Genomic DNA, 17,909 nt, shown 5'->3' with positions numbered 1-17,909 from the left:
GTGCAATTTTTCTCGAAAATGAATACTTTTAAAGTTATAATCAAAAAACGAAGAAAAAAGTCGAATTTTTTCTTCATTTTTTGACATTTTGGTTATTTAAACAATGTTCCGGAAATTTTTGAGTAGGAGGATAACTCAAATATTATTATATGAGCTATTTTCAAGCAATTTCTGCAAAAAAATATGAGTCACCTCTCAACATCCAAATGTACTAATATTTTTACAGATGCGCCCTGGTCTATAAAGAGACTTTGTCGTTAAATTAATGATTGATATTAATAAAATGGATTTAAAGAAGACAGAAAAAACAATTTTTATAGTTAAATACTTAGACGTAGGTACTCTTTTTTGCTATAAACTGAAACAAAAAAAATTTAAATTAAAATAACAAAAGTACCTAGTACTTTAAGTAAAAAGTTGATATTTTAGATCAGGTGAAGAATTAGGAAATTTTTAACGATTATAAAACTTTTCGTTGTTAATAAGGAACAACTTTAAACATACAAACGTTATACTTTTAAGTGTACCTTATACTTATACTTTGAGGAAATTGGCCATCACCACGGCCCATTTTACTCTGTCTGTAGTAGTTCTGAAAATGTGTCTTGTTGCTTTTCCACTACAGGCAGTGGCGGATCCAAGGAGGTGTCACGGGGATCATGACCCCCCTCCCCAGACGAAAATAAATATCAATTCAATAATCCTAAAAAAAGAAAAATCGAGAGCCCTTAAACCAAAAAAAATTTTAGGCCCATCCAAAAAATAATTGAAAACCCACTTATCCTAGGGATGGTAAGACTAAGTGACCTTGCATCAGAGAAAAGTAATTAAATCACCCTCAAGATTCATGACCCCCCACCCAAAAAAAAAATTTTGGATCCGCCACTGACTACAGGCCGACCAGAATAGGGATAGACGTGAGCATACTTTCTTTGCCCCTTTATAGTAAAATTTTTCAATAAATCTTTTACGAATTTTATGTATAGTGGGCACTTGTTTTTCAGTTATAATATATTTCAGTGGTCGTTTGCCAAAAGCAAAAATGTCCATTTTTGGTACTTTTCAGGAGAGTAAAATACATTAGGAGAGTACCTTTCAGGAGAGATTTAAATACCTATTTTCCATTTTAATTTTTATTATAATGGTGAATTCTGCATCTGAGACATTTCAGTTTGTTCGAGAGATGTCGCTGGATTTCGTCCCAATGGGGATTTCAATTATCTTTGAAATGTCCCTTAAATAGATGGGCTAGCTGGTTTTCGATTCAGAGGTGTGCACGCTAGCGCTATTGAGGAAGCCTGCAATGGCAGAAATAGCTGTCCAGCGATTGTGCATACCTCTGAATCGAGAGCAAGCAAAACCACCTTTTCAGGGCCGTAACTACCATTGGAGCAACCAGGGCAGTGCCCCGGGGCCCCCGGACAAAGAAAGCCCCGCAGGGGCCCTCGTTTGTTTGACCGTGCATAGATTTTAACGAAGAAAATAAAAATATGTATTTTAAAAGCTGATTCCAACGAAAAACGAAATATTTTCAAATGACACAATTTTAAAAAGACCTACAAGGCACCCTAGACCTCACCATAAAGTTTTAATTTTTCACTGGGGAAATTAGTCTTTTCGGCTAAAATTGGAACAGAGCAGGGGCCCCTGAGGCTTGAGCTAATCTGGGTCCCCCCCGAGACCTTAACATAAAAATTTAAATAATGAATGGGTTGCATGTGTAAGTCCATACTATTGTAGTAAAGAAAGAAAGACGTTCTCACAAACAATTTATTTTACAACTGACGACCGGATTCGCTGTCTACAATTTGCACAGAATTCTCAGGTCCCGGTTAAAGTAAAATTAAATGCTACAAACAATAAAAAAAGTAAATAAAGAAATTTAAAAAATAAGATTTTTTTTATTGTTTGTAGCATTTAATTTTACTTTAACCGGGACCTGAGGATTCTGTGCAAATTGTAGACAGCGAAACCGGTCGTCAGTTGTAAAATAAATTAAAAATAGAAAATCTACGGTTTTATTTTTGATTTAAATTTGTCTCCTGCCATCCCCGATAATACTATTTCTAGGTCTACCCGCTGTCAAGGAGGCTCTGCAGAAGACAAATTTACACCAACACGTCCGTAGTTTCTCGGTATAAAATAAAACTATTTATACCGCAGTATGTTTAGAACGCTCTCTAACGGGGAATAAGTGAAATAAATAACGGGAAATAAATTGTTTGTGAGAATGTCCTTCTTTCTTTACTACAATAAAAATTTAAATTATTACTTAGGAAATTAGTTATTACGGCGTAACAAAACCTAAAATGTCATTGGAAGAGTGGCCCGGGCTAAGCTGGAGACCCCGATACCATTCGAAAAGATATAAAAATGTCCAGGATACAACAAGTCCAGGAAGGAATGCCTCAGGGGAGTATTTAATCGCCCATTCCATATAACATTTTTGTTTCAACTTTGCCAACACATGTAAGAACATTTTCTAAAAAAATATGTATGTCTTTAGAAACTTCAGTCAGGGAATGCATTAACATGCGTTTTCAATAGGTTAAATATCAAACATTTTTCCCGAGCCCCCTTCTGCTGGGGGTAAAGCTCCCGGTAGGGGCCCCCAACGGAAGACCCACAGACCTCCCGGTAGGGGCCCTCCAGATCACATTTGCCCCGGGGCCCCCAACATCGTAGTTACGGCCCTGCATCTTTTGCTTTTAAAATTACTGCATTGACTTTATAATTTATATCATAATAGACTCTGTTTTGTCTCTAATACTCTCTTTAATAGTGAGTCTCTATGCAAATACTTTTTAAAATTTTGAACTTTGATTAATGCTAAATATCTTTGTTTTAGGTTTCTATTTTAATTAACAATGCTGGTGTAGTATCTGGACACACGTTGCTCAATACCCCAGACCATTTAATAAAAAGGACGTTTGACGTAAACGTGGTAGCTCATTTTTGGGTAAGTATTTTATATCAAATCAAGACAACAACACTTTTTAATTCAACAACACTTTCTAATCAACAACATAGGCGTAACCAGGGGGTGGTGTGGTTTTGGGGGTTATAGCCCCCCCCCCTTTTGGATGTACTTTGAGCTCTATACAACACTTTTCAATCAACAACACTTTTAATCTAACTTTGAAAGCTGTTGTTTAAAAATTGGAAATGAACAGCTGTATTAATACAAGATCTATGCAAATATGCGCGTATGCAGATGATGTGGCCATAATAAGTCGCAACACGAGAGTATTATGCGAAATAGCTATAGAGCTGAAACGGAAAGATGCTATATACATTAATTTTAGTAGGGGAGGAAAGTATGCTAAATGTGCAGTCACTCGAGCGCTTTGGGGACCTATTGGGTTGTAAAGAGTAAGTTCTAAAACCAAAAAAAGTTAAGTAAAGTTTTCCATTTTAGTGGGGACTTTCCATTTTTAATTTAGTTTTCCATTTCCCACAATCGTTTTTTCTGATTATAGCGCCATTTATCCATAATTCGAAAAAAATGTTTCAAATAAAAGTTACTTATCTTTACGTAAGGAATCCTAATCTGCAATAAAAAATGGGGGCTCCTATTTAAAATTTTAAAGTAACCCCCCCCTACCTCCGTGGGGGGTCGTGTTTGGTGCCATTCGATAGATTTTTTAAACATACTGAATAAGTGTATTTTTCAGTTTTTCAATCTGATGTTCATTTTGTGAAATATCGCGGGATTCGTATTTAAAATTTTAAATTTACCCCCCACCCCTCTCCGTGGGGAATCGTGTATCATACGATAGACTTTTGACAAATATTGAGCACGTATTTTTTAGTTTTTAGATCTATCGTTCATTTCGCGAAATATTCGCTTTTTTCTTGTGAAACTTTGTGACTCAGCCATTTCCAAATCGTCAGATTTTTGAAATATATACTGTTTTGCATGTACTTAACTTACCTTATCTTAATCTAACGATTTCGAGTTTTTCTAAGGATAGATTTTTTTTCGGCCCCCCCCCCCCCCCTTAACGAACTCCGAACTCCCCTGTGTTTAGAGCCAATGGTCGAGGTACATCTACAGGGTACCATGTTTCTCCCCATATGATAATCTGACGCGCTCCAGTTACTGCAAAAATCCCCGCTTGTTCTCCCCTACCTTTTTGAATTTGGTCTATATATAAATTAAAGTATGTAAAACAAAATATATGGAGTGTACAATCGCTAGAATAATAAACATAAATTAACCTTTTTGTCAACATAGTGTCGCTGAAACAGCTTCAAATTCCTATTTTCTTGAAAATGTATCTACCACTGTAATTAATTATTCTACAACAGCATCAATTTTAAATGGTTTGATATCATCAAACAAGATACACTTAAGAAATAGATTTATAATAAAGGTGTAAATGACTACTTCTAGTTGCACCTATTATGTTAGAGTAAGAGAGAAGAGAAATTTTTATTAATTTCTCTCATGCGAAACGGTGTAATTCAAGTTCGGTTTTTATATTATGATGAGAAACTTGATCGTTGGTAAATTTAGAGGTCAATATCGTATTACAGGAAGAACTAAAAACACCAAGATAGGCTCGAATAAGAATAATTTATAATTATTTTGACTAGATACCAGAATATAGGTATGAAACAGAAGACAGGTCAAATATGCGCATACTCAAAATTGGCACAAATTTGTAGACGTTAATATTTATCGCTCTGTTCAGAAATTTTTCATTTAAAAACCAATTCATATACATACGCAGTGCCGGATTAACCATTAGGCGGACTAGGCGGCCGCCTAGGGCCCGGGCACTTGATGGGGCCCGCATTCCACACAAATGCATTAATTAATATTTAATTATTTAAGCAGTAATTCAAAAAAAAATTAAAATAAAATCAAATAGGGCTAACTGAGACAAAAAAAAAGAGAATGGTTAATTTATTATTTCCAATCAAACTCAGTTTTTTGCTTTGTCTTCTGTCAAATATCAGGAAAATACAACCGACTTCAAGACAAATTTAGCAGTTATCTTCAAATGCATTTTTATATTCCATGTTCTAATCATTCCCTCAATTTGGTAATCAATTTTGCAAGCAAATTTTGCTTAGAAGCTGGTAATTATTTTTGTATGGTACGTTTTTTTTTCAATTTCTACACACCGATGGGCCTTATAGTCCATTCACTCACGGTAAAATGTTGCAAAACCTCCGGATTTTAAAGAACCTTTGGATTTGAAACAAGAGCTTGGATTGACATGAAATTTGGTATAAGCATAGCTAACATGTCAAAGAAAAAAGTGATATTGTGCCAATGTGTGTTTTTGCTCTACGGTTGAGTCCACCCCTTCTCGGGGGTGAAAAAATATACCGTCAAAATACGTCCGGAAGTGGATAAACTGACTAATTCTAAGCAACTTTTGTTCAATAGAGTTTTTTCATCAAGTCAATACATTTCGAGTTATTTACAAGTGAATATCTTCATTTTTCAACAAAAAATAACACGTTTTTAGACGGTTTTTCTCAAATAACTCAAAAAGTAAGTATTTTATCGAAAATAATATTCTTAGCAAAAATATAGCTTTTAAAAATTGAAAAAATGGTATATGTGTGCAGTTTGTAGACCCAGTAAAAGCAGAGTTGTAGCTAATGAAAAGTAGGTTCTTATTCGTCAAATTTCAAATCGAATATTTCAACGTGAAATAATCAAAAAATTAAGCACTTTTCATGGAAAACTTCTCATAATTTGTTTAAATGTTCAAAAAAGCATTATTCTTGTTTTTTTTTAATTTCTAACATAAAAAGTAAGCAAGATACGCTCAGAATAAAGTTGATCCCATTTTTTGGGTAAAAAAACTGGTGAACATAACCCCCTAATAAATTTCAAATGAAATTAATCCTTACCGCTTCACAAGCTACTTTACTTATTTATTGTTTATATGCTCTGTAAGTTTTATCGGTATAAAGTGCTTATTATGCTTATAAGAGTGCTTGAGTGTATGCAATTTTTTTATTTGGCTTAATGCCTCGACAACTAATGGCCATTAGCATGGTACAGTGGATTTTTCCAATCAGGTACCTAGTGTAATGGGTAGTGTGTGTGTTGAGTAAATGTCTTGTTATTTAGCAAAGTCGTCATTGTTTTTGCAAAGAGACGCTAATTGTATCCAAACGTCTGCGGTCCCTCCGGTGAGTACCGATCCCACAAGGATAGAAACTATTTTCATTTATTAATTTTTAATAAATGAAAAATTCTCTACCCAGGGTATGCAAATTTTGAACAGTCATATCTTAACCAATTTTTAGTAGCATTCATATGTATAGCGTTCATATAATAGCAGCCATATCTTAACCAAAAACAAAAATCTGAAATATTCAGAAAAGCAAAACCTGCATTTTTTTACTCTTTAAGATTTTTGGTACCACTAATAATTTTTAAGTTATTTTGAAAAAAAAGGCATTTTCTTCAAAATTTCAAAAAATTTGTTTTACTTTAAATCCCAATGTTTTGAAATATAAGCACTGTGAACCGGTGAAACTTACAGATCATATAAATAATATACTTATAAGTTTTTTCAAGATTTTCATAAATTTTCAAGATTTTTTTGCCAAAAAAAGGAATCAACGTTATTTTAAGCTTTACTTGCTTAATTTTGATACTTAAAACTTGTTAAAAAAAAAATAAAACTTTTTTAACACTTTACAAAGGTTCTGATGATTTTTCATCGAAAATTGCTTCATTTTTTGGTTATTTACGTTGAAATATTTGATTTGGAATTTGTCGAATAAGAATTCACCTACTTTTCATTAGCTCCAGTTCTGCTTATACTGGGTCTACATACTTCATACATACTACATACACCATTTTTTTAAATTTCGTATACGCTATATTTTTCCTAAGAATATTTTTTCGATAAAATACTTAATTTTGGAGTTATTTGCGAAAAACCGTCTAAAAACGTGATTTTTTTGTTGAAAAATGAACATATTCACTCACAAATAACTCAAAAAGTATTGATTTAGTGAAAAACTCGATAGAACAAAAGTTATTTAGAATTAATCAGTTTATCCATTTCCGCACTTATTTTGAATGTATGTTTTTTCACCCCCGAAGGAGTGGCACTCATACCCAGGGCAAAATCACATATCGACACAATATCTCTTTTTTTTCTTTGGCATATTAGCTATGGACTATTAATGAGAAGTTGTTGCGAAATGTAAAAAAAAGAAAAATGATCTTTTTTACATTGTCGTAATTTATTTTTGGAGTAACTACTTCCCAAAACAACATAAATATCTGTAAATTTGTTTTAAGTAAATGATCGCTATAAAGGGGCCTACTTCTTATATGGCCGCCTAGGGCCCCATGATGCCTTAAACCGTCACTGTACATATGTACATACCTACTAATAATAATAATCTACATAAAATACTTTCCTGCTAATATTTAAAAAGTCGTATGTTTATATAGGTTATACAGGCAATATAGTCTAGGCGCCAAATAGAGGTCACCGTGTCCTTTTCAATTCTGATGGACAAACTCAACGGTTTCTTATGGATTTTTGGCTGCTGATTACGAATTTTGAGGGTGGATTTCGATCCGAATGGTCAAAAAATTGTTATAAACAATTTAATTGTTTATAAATTTTTTATAAGGCTCTGGCTCATAAACTAAAAAAGATCAAAAAAATGTTTCAAACAAAATTTGTTCCTTAATAAAAAACGAAGAAAAAAGCGTTTACTAAACTTAAATCCAACAATTAGAACTGAAGATATTGTAAAATTACTGCACAATGCAAATTGCAAATTACAAAATAAGTATTTTTCGAAGCTTTATCGATCGTGACTCGGTTAGTCCGCATGCAAATGAGCCTTAGAGGGTTTCATTCTAAAGCTTAATTAATAGGCTTGCAAACAACGTTTGCTAAATTACTTTACCTTCATTTGTTTTAAAGTTATATCCGTTTGAAGTTATAATTTTCTTTAAAAAATTGTACTTTAATTATTTTATAAGGGTTTCAAGCAAATTTGGGCTATAAACATTTATACTTTAATTAACAATAATGATAGAAAAACTCAAAAGGAACAATTTGAGCTTACGAAAATGTTCGTAAGTTTATTTTTGGTCAAGATATCGATATTTTAATGGCGCGCTATGAGGCGCAAGATCGGCTCACAGTCAAGTCAGTACCTATTTTTCGACGCTTTATCGATCGTAACTCTGCTTCTACGCATGCAAATGAACTTTTCAAGATCTAATTTTAAAGCTAATTAATGGACTTCTAAACAAGGTTTTTCAAATTACTTTATATATGATATTTTTTTAACATATAATACACAATTTTTTTAGTAATTAAATTATTCATTATTGTAACAAATCAATATTACATTACACTATTAAGAAACAATGACTTTGTTGTTACAAATAGACAGACTTGAGAGTTGTATGTTATATTTGTAGACATTGGCAGACATATTAGGACCGAGCAAGGCCTCCTGAGCAAAATAGTGTAACACGAGAGCAGTCAATCGGTGTCTTTACCGTGATATTACTTGACTGTGAGCTGATCTTGAACCTCAGAGCGTGCTATTAAATTATCGATATCTTGGCCAAAAATAAACCTACGAACACTTTCCTAAGCTTAAAATATTCCTTTTGAGTTATTCTAATATTAATGTTAATTAAAGTATAAATATTTATTGCTCAAATTTACTAAAAACCCTTATAAACAAGATAATGTACAGGGTTATTCACTATATTTTGACCCCCCTGTAAACTGCTTTATTTATAGAATTGGAAAAAAAACGTAAAATACAAAAGTTATACAATTTTTAAATTATGATTTTTTGACATATATATTGTGATGACTTTATCGTATAGTGATGTCATCTGGGCGTAATGACGTAGTCGATGATTTTTTAAATGAAAATATGGGTCGTGTGATAGCTCATTTGAAAGGATATTCAATTCTCTATTCAGCAATATAAACACTAAGATAATTATTTATACACGGTGTCAAAAAAAATTTTTTTCAATTAAATTAATAGGCATAAAAAGAAGAATGTATGTAATTTATTCAATTCAAAATATCTTCTACTGCTGTTAGAAAACAGAAAAAAATGTTTATTTGATAAATAAACATTGTTTGTAGCTTAAATTCACTGTTTAAACTGCCAAGAGGCAGATGGGTGGCAGCTTGAACATTGAATTTAAGCGAAAAATAATGTTTATTTGTTCAATAAACATTTATTTCTGTTTTCTGACAGCAGCAGAATATATTTTTGTCAATTAGTCAGTCAATTAATTTAACTAAATAAAAAAAATTTGGACACCCTATATAAATAATCATGTTGTTGTTTATACTACTGAATAGGGAATTGAATAACCTTTCAAATGAGCTAGCACACGATCTCTGTTCTCATTTAAAAAAATAGTCGATTACGTCATCACGCCCAGATGGATGACGTCACTAGTACGATATATATGTACAAAAATCATAACTTAAAAATGGAATAACTTTTGTATTTTACATTTTTTTCTAATTCTGTAAATTAAGCAGTTTACAGGGGGTCAAAATATAGTGAATAACCCTGTACAAATGTTTTAAGAAAATTATAATTTCAATAATATAACTTTAAAATAACAAATAACAAATATAACTTTAAAACAAAATGAAGATAAAGTAATTTGACAAACTTTGTTCGGAAATCTATTAATTAAGCTTTAAAATGAGATCTTGAAAAGCTCATTTGCATCCGTAGAAGCCGAGTTACGATCGATAAAGCGTCGAAAAATAGGTACTTACTTGACTGTGAGCCTATTTTGTGCATCATAGCGCGCCATTAAAATATCGATATCTTGCCCAAAAATAAACGTACAAACATTTTTATAAGCTCAAATTGTTCCTTTTAAGCTCTTCTATCAATATTGTTAATTAAAGTATAAATGTTTATAGCTCAAATTTGCTTGAAACCCTTATAAACAAATTAATGTAAAATTTTTTTAAGAAAATTATAACTTCAAACGGGAATAACTTTAAAAGAAATGAAGATAATCTAATTTAACAAACTTTGTTTGGAAGTTTATTAATTAAGCTTTAAAATGAGACCTTCTAAGGCTTATTTGCATGCGAACAAGCCGAGTTACGATCGATAACGCTTCGAAAAATACTTATTTTGCACTTTGCAATTTGCATTGTGCATTAATTTTACAATATCTTCAGTTATAATTGTTGGATTTAAGTTAAGTAAACGTTTTTTTCTTCGTTTTTCATTAGCGAACAAATTTTATTTGAAACATTTTTTTTATTTTTTTTTTTTTTTTTTTAGTTTATGAGCCAGAGCCTTATAAACAATTTATAAACAATTAAATTGTTTATAACAATTTTTTGACCACTCGGATCGAAATCCAAGAAACCGTTGAGTTTGTCCATCAGAATTGAAAAGGACACGGTGACCCCTGTGGCGCCTAGACTAATAAGATTGAAAGGATATTTTGACATTTATTTATTTTAAGGTATACAAAATAACAGTATTTTAAGAAATACAGTAAAATGTTGTCGTTATCAAAACAATTAACAACGATTGGTTTTTCAAAATTTGCAATTAAAATAATATGCTTTCTATCTGTGTATAAATGTTAAAAAATCTTAAAACTTCTTTCAACATCAGCAGAAGTTATTCATGCATTTTTAAACTTGTTTATGTTGGAAAGCAGTAGTTTAAGATCTGGAACAGATCTTAAATGAACTTTTGCATTTTTTTTTTCAAAATACAAAATCCAGAGATTTTGTTTAAAACATATTGCAGTTCATTTCCTACAGATACGCCTAAGTTTCTTTTAACCGTACGAAAAGATTCCTTGATATGATTAATCAAATTGACTGATTCACAAAGAGTCAAATTTTGTTTTTCAAGTTTTTTATGTCCTCGACAAGAAATTTAAAATTTAAGCTTATGTATGCTAGATTCTGAGGTAAATAAGGTAATTGAACAAGGCTGTTACATTCCTCCAGAACTGCTGAAGTGGAATCTGTTAGTTCTATAATAAAACTTTTCATTCCTTGAAAATACTCCACATAAAACAGTGCTGCTTCTAACCAAGTAGGTACAAGTACTTCATCTCGTGATAACATGTAAAGACGGTAATGGAAGTTCTATTAAAACATCAGAATAACTACATGGAATATGTACCAGTTTGTATTAAGCAGGGAAACTCCAGTGTCTAAACTCTGGTAAGTGTGTTACTCAAAATGAAATTATACAGGGTGTTTCATTAGTAATTGTCGATATAGTAACTGGAGAAACCTTAGCACAAAATATGAAGATTTAACCTAAAACACTTAAATAAAATATTTCTCTTGACCAAGATACAGAGTGTTTTATTACAAATATCCTAAAATGATTTTAGCCCATTGTTTTAACACCTTCCAATATTTTTTGTTTAAACTTGACAAACGGTTTACACATGTTAGAATACTTTAACTATTGTTAAAAGATAGTTTTCCGCTGTTACCAGAGGCATGCTGTAGGGATATATACTTAATTTTTACCCTTTTTCCCCCTCACAATCTACGCCACTGTCGTAATAATCATTTCAGCATGTTTTTTGATTTTTTGTTACTTTTTACATAAATATCATCCTTTTGTCTTAATGCGATAGAGTGAGTAGTTTTGAAGTTATTTGCGTTTAAAGGTAATGGATTCGATAAGATTATGTGTTTTAAACATTAAAAATCAGATTATTATGTGTTTAAAATACACATATACTCTGGGCTAATTAGCAAAATTCATGGAAAAGTTATTTACCAGTAATTTTATTGCTGGAATCGAATTATAAGATCCTATATATTAATAATATAGGTATGCAAAGTCCGCAGATAGTGTGCTACTTTTTTATAAACAAAATGGCGCCGACAAATCGCATTTTTTTTTTGAATTATTGCTCTATAACTCCGAATATTTTAACTTTACAACAAAAACACCCAAATAAAAATTCACCGCAATTAAATTCTGCATAGAGATATGTTTTTCACGATTTGCTCCGACGAAAATTTCCTCGGAAAATGCAGGTTTTCCTAACAAAAACTATAATTTTCAAATAAAGTTTTAGGTAAGTAATTATTAATCAATAATTAAATAACTTAGTGACTTCAAAGATCTCTTGGTATATATTGTAATTCCAGAAGCCGGTGAAAATTAAACGAATATTTTAGCAACAATTCAATTGTTAATTAACAATTTACGATCGCAATAATAACCAAAATTATCATGATACATTGATCAAACTTATAAAGATTGTAAAGATGAGATGCTTGTTTAATATTTTATCGACAAAATATAAATTTTTCTTTTTTTTTCATAATCTTTAAATTTTGAAACAAAAAAATAGTTATAATACGTTGGTCTAATTAGTAAAGTACAAAGAAAGGTTATTTACCAGCAATTTTATTGCTTTAATCGAATTATAAGATCCTATATATTATTAATATAGGTATGCAAAGTCCACAGATAGTGTGCTACTTTTTTTATAAACAAAATGGCGCCGACAAATCGTATTTTTTTCAATTATTGCTCTATAACTCCGAAGATTTTAACTTTACACCAAAAATACTCAAATAAAAATTCACCTCAATTTAATTCTACATAGAGGCATGTTTTCCCGATTTGCTCCGACGAAAATTTTCCTGGGAAAATGTGGGTTTTCCCAACAAAATCTCGAATTTTCAAATAAATTTTTTGGGCCTGTATTTATTTATCAATAATTATATAGCTTGGTGAAATAAAAGCTTTCTTGGTATAGATTATAAATTCAGAAGCCAGTTAAAATGAAACGAATATTTTAGCAACAATTCAATTGTTAATTAACAATTTACAGTCGCAATAACAACCAAAATAATCATGAGACATTGATCAAACTTAGAAAGATTATAAAGGTGTGATGCCTATTTAATATTTTGTCGACAAAATATAAATTTTTCATTTTTTTGCATAATCTTTAAATGGTTAAAAAAATTGTTATAAACAAATTAACATTTCTTAGAAATTGTTTATTATATTCTAATTTTAAAAAATAGTTAAAATGCGTATTTCATAGGTCTTGAAAATGAATGCATTAAAAAATTTTTCCAACCATTTGCAAAAAAGTTAGGAAACAGCAAAATAAATATACGATATCTCCATTGTTTATAATTTGTTTTAATTGTTTCAAAGCTTAAAAGTGAGTCTATGGTACAATCTAATTACTCACAAAGAATGTCAAAAATTAGTGCAATGGTTATATTTTAATCAAAGATTAAAAATATTTTTTTTTTGTAATTGTTAGCGCGAAAATAGTCTTGATACAGAGCCGGAGATAAAATGTTCACTCGAAGCGACTGACACGCTTAAACTCGCGCGAGTTGTGTATGTTGGCGGGTAGCTACGGTACTGTATTATTCTACTTTCGCGCGTGTAAATTACAAAAAAATATATTTATAATCTTTACTTAAAATATAACCATTAAGCTGATAATCAATATTGTTTTATAAATAATTAGCTTGTACTTTAAACTCACTTCTACGCTTTGAAAGAATTAAAAAAAATTATTAACACCGTAGTAATCGTATGTTTACTTTGCTGTTTCATAACTTTTTTGCAAATGGTTGCAAAAAAGTTTTAAAGCATTCATTTTCAAGATATTTGAAATGCGCATTTTAGCTATTTTTTAAAATTATAATATAATAAAAACTTTCTGAGAAACGTTAATTTGTTTATAACTATTTTTTTTAAACATTTAAAGATTATGCAAAAAAATAAAAAATTTATATTTTGTCGACAAAATATTAAATAGGCATCTCATCTTTATAAGATTTCAAAGTTTGATCAATGTATCATAATTATTTTGGTTATTATTGCCACCGTAAATTATTAATTAACAATTGCATTGTTGCTAAAATATTCGTTTAATTTCCACCAGCTTCTGGAACTATAATCTAAACCAAGAAGGCTTTTAAGTCACCAAATTATTTAATTATTGGCAAATAATTACTTATCTAAAACTTTATTTGAAAATTAAAGATTTTGTTGGGAAAACCCGCATTTTCCGAGGAAAATTTTCGTCGGAGCAGATCGGGAAAAACACATCTCTATGCAGAATTTAATCAGGATGAATTTTTATTTGAGTGTTTTTGTTGTAAAGTTAAAATCTTCGGAGTTCTAGAGCAATAATTGAAAAAACACGATTTTCGGGCGCCATTTTGTTTATAAAAAAAGTAGCACACTATCTGAGGACTTTGCATACCTATATTATTAATATATAGGATCTTATAATTCGATTCCAGCAATAAAATTGCTGGTAAATAACTTTTCCCAAAAATGGCCTATTCTCCGATAATCAGCCCAGACTAATAATATTATTGAATCCTTTAGCTTTAAACGCAAATAACTTAAAAACTACTCACTCTATCGCATTGAGGCTAGAAGATCATATTTACGTAAAGTGTAACAAATAATCAAAAAACATGCTGAAATGATTATTACGCAAGCAAGCATAGTGATTTAACCCAGCCTGAGAGACTTGCTCACCCCTAGAGAATGACATTCGGGTGATACAATTCATTGGGGCGAGGAGGATTAACTCTCGTAAGCAGGAATCACTCCACCCCGCTTCAATGCTTCAGACTATCCACTTACCCCCCGATAGCACTCTGATGCGCTATAGGGGCTCTCAATCAGCAAAGTGCTTATCATATGGGAGTCTTGGGTACACGGACTCCCATATGAAATCCTACCCCGATCAATGCAGGCCAGCGTGAGGCGCTCTATTCCCGCCATCTCTAGTGACTTATCTTCGATCTGTTTTGCTTGCTCGGGCGCCGAGTCCCCGCTCTGGGCTATGTCCAGTTCGCAGTGGCGTAGATTGTGAGGGGACAAAGGGGGAAAAATTAAGTATATATCCCTACAGCTCGCCTCTGGTAACTTTTAACACTAGTTAAAGTATTCTAACATGTGTAAACCGTTTGTCAAGTTTTAACAAAAAATATTGGAAGGTGTTAAAATAATGGGCTAAAATCATTTTAGTATATTTGTAATAAAACACTCTGTATCTCGGTAAGGAGGAATATTTTATTTAAGTGTTTAGGATAAATCTTCATATTTTGTGCTAAGGTTCCTCCAGTTACCATATGGACAATTACTAATGAAACACCCTGTATAGTACTCAGGAAACACAAAAAAAAACAACTCCTAGATGTACTGCAATCAAGAAAGCAACGCAGGATAGTATTATGTAATGGGCTACGTCAATGCCAAAATTGGAGAAGGGATTTATAAATAATGCATTGGCAAATTTGAACTATAGAAAAGGAACTAGTACTCATCATTACACTTTCTAAACCCTTTTTTTTAAGAAGGCTTTTGAAGTAAAGTATATCGAAAGCACCAGGTGATTGTTCTATGTCCAGAACCACTGGAGTCAGGTTACAATCCCTCAGAGTTCGCCAGTTCTCCATGGAGAACAAGCCTACGTTCTTTCCGATGAGGCTCCAATAAGAGCCGAAAATCGCGATTCAAGGGACTGGACTGTGCTCCGTATTCTAATTGAAAAGTAAGATTGTTTTCAGGTAAAAGGGGGAGAAGTGTACTTTTGAAGTGTGTAAAATTAATAATTCTTAGCTGAGCGCTTTCGGCTTATAAAGCCATCTTCGGAGCTATGGTCAAAAAGGTCAAAATACCACTATGAAGAGAGATGGGTTCCATTTATGATATGAAATACTTCTGTTTCTTATGTAGTTTTTTATTGGTTGGAAAAAACCTTGTCTGTCTGTTTAAAAAATTGTTCAATATGCTGTTGATTATTTTTGTATCCAGAAAAGTTAAACATCAAGAACGAGCACAAAGGACTTTCACACGATATTTCAGTCTTTACATTTTTAAGATTGTTTTGCCTTCGCATTGCAACTGAATTAAAAATAAAATTTTTATTTAATTTTTATATTGGTCTTTACTCCTTCGAGTAACTAGGTCCATTTTCTGTTGGAATTTACCAGCTGAACAGACGGGGTCGTGAATTGTAAGTTTTTTGAATTCCCTCTTGTCTTCTTCGCTTCAGCATCCATTTGGCTTGCAAATTTTAGAAGCCTTGGAGGTGTTACCAAGGAAATGGACCCATAAGTTTTCGATTTAAAAATCTTTTAGTAATATTTTAATATTTTCTAAATATTTTTAATAATGCTATTAGGATCGAAAACTTCATCTTTTTCTTATATCTGAAAATGTTTTACCGAAATACAGACAAGCGATGAAGTTTTGTGGTTGCAAGAGGATAAAAACTCAGCAAGAGCCAGCATTTTCTGGTATTGCCGAACAGGTTGTAATTAAATTGGAGGAAATATGGAAAAAGGCTTTAATTCCAATAATTTAACATACAAGAATTATTCAGCTTTTAAAAGCCTATCATGACAAATATATGAAACTAATGAAACCATTTAAGAACAGGCAAAACAGTGAATTTTGCGAACACGTTTCGATCTTGCAGCATGCAAATGTGACACTCTGATTAATTGTCTTTGTAGCAAATTTCTAAAAGTGCCTCTGGATGAGCGCGAATTTCTATTAAATCAAAGAGGTCCCGGAAAATGGTGATAAGCTCGATTGATAGGAAAAACAAAAACAAATATAATCAGAGAGAACAACGGTAAAAGAAGAAAGTTACCGACGCAAAGACAAAACTTTAGCTCAAGTAAAAAACTGTACCAAGCTTTATGGTCAATCGATCGTGGAAGAACACATAACACTTTTGTACATGAGCCAGGGTGCAAATATTTCGGATATGGGTATCCGCTGTCTGGTATATCAGAAAGTATCAAATCCAGCTATTGCATGTGACGAAACAGTCGTAAATACTGGCGTTAAGGGTGATGTAATACGGCTGTTAGAAGAACATCTTAAAAAACCGCTTCAGTGGTTTGTATGTCTGCGGAATTCAAGTGATATACCCCTTGGACATCAAAAGAAGTTTGCCAGTGACTAAATCAAAAAACGTGAGGGTCTTCAAACTTTCTCTTATAAAAATTTTGATTCAAACTACTTTGAGTTAATTAACTAACAAGAATATCACCTTACAGAACCACCTATATTCTCTAGATTTTCGAGTGACAATCTGCGAGATTTTATTAAGAATCCTAACTTAGACCCTTTTAACATTGAGATTGAGAAATATCACTGCCCTTCTCTAGCAGTTTGTGGAGCGTATTCGAGGGATGGCTTTATAAAAACTCGAATTGATTCCAGAAAAACTATGCCTCACTTTAATGCTAAATCGGAAGACATCTTCGAATAGACCATATTTCTTCGAATAGACCATCTTCGGAAGACCATATTTTTTTGTAATATTTATATACCCAATTTTGTACTTTGCTTTATATTTATTTTAATATTAAAAAACTTGGGTGACGTCAGGGAGAAGGATAAGTTAGACTATTTTGTTATAAAAATAATGTTTAAGTACACTTTTCTTAAGGAAAATTTGTAATTGCCTTGTGAAACCAGAAAATATTTTCCAATTTAAACCGAATTTATTTATTCAAGTTCTATATAAGGTATTACATTTCCCTTGCAAAAGAAATTCGCATAATAATGTATTTTTTCTAATTTGTAGTTGCCGTGGGGGGCAGAAATATTTTTTTATTTCAACGCAATTTTGCTAAAATATTAAATAGTGTGTTAGGCAAGTTTTGTGAGCTATTACATTTTCGTTTCGAAATAAAAATTTCTTTCGTCTGTTATCATTTTTTCAAAATTTTTAATTGTCTTGGGGGGGCAGAAGATATTTTCCAATTTCGAAAAAAATTTACCAAAATACTTAACAGTTGATTGGGCTACTTTTGTAAGGTCTTACTTTTCCATCGCAAAAAAAAATTTCGCATTTTTCGATGCACCCTACTCGACATCTCTCCCTC

The 17,909-nt window shown here is 31.7% G+C and overlaps 1 protein-coding gene across 3 annotated transcripts in view; it reads left to right on the top strand.

Annotated features, from left to right (window-relative positions):
- LOC126886618 (estradiol 17-beta-dehydrogenase 11-like) overlaps positions 1-17,909 on the top strand; it is a 315,249-nt gene that overhangs the window by 290,854 nt on the left and 6,486 nt on the right. For all 3 annotated transcript variants that reach the window (XM_050653609.1, XM_050653608.1, XM_050653610.1), the window contains exon 4: positions 2,849-2,959. In XM_050653609.1, the coding sequence (XP_050509566.1) occupies positions 2,849-2,959 (111 nt within the window). The remainder of the gene's footprint in view (positions 1-2,848; positions 2,960-17,909) is intronic.

The sequence above is a fragment of the Diabrotica virgifera genome, chromosome 6 (assembly GCF_917563875.1).
Source record: "Diabrotica virgifera virgifera chromosome 6, PGI_DIABVI_V3a".
Lineage (NCBI taxonomy): Eukaryota > Metazoa > Arthropoda > Insecta > Coleoptera > Chrysomelidae > Diabrotica > Diabrotica virgifera.
Note: the sequence above shows the minus strand (reverse complement) of the source record. Positions and strands in the feature narration are given on the sequence as shown.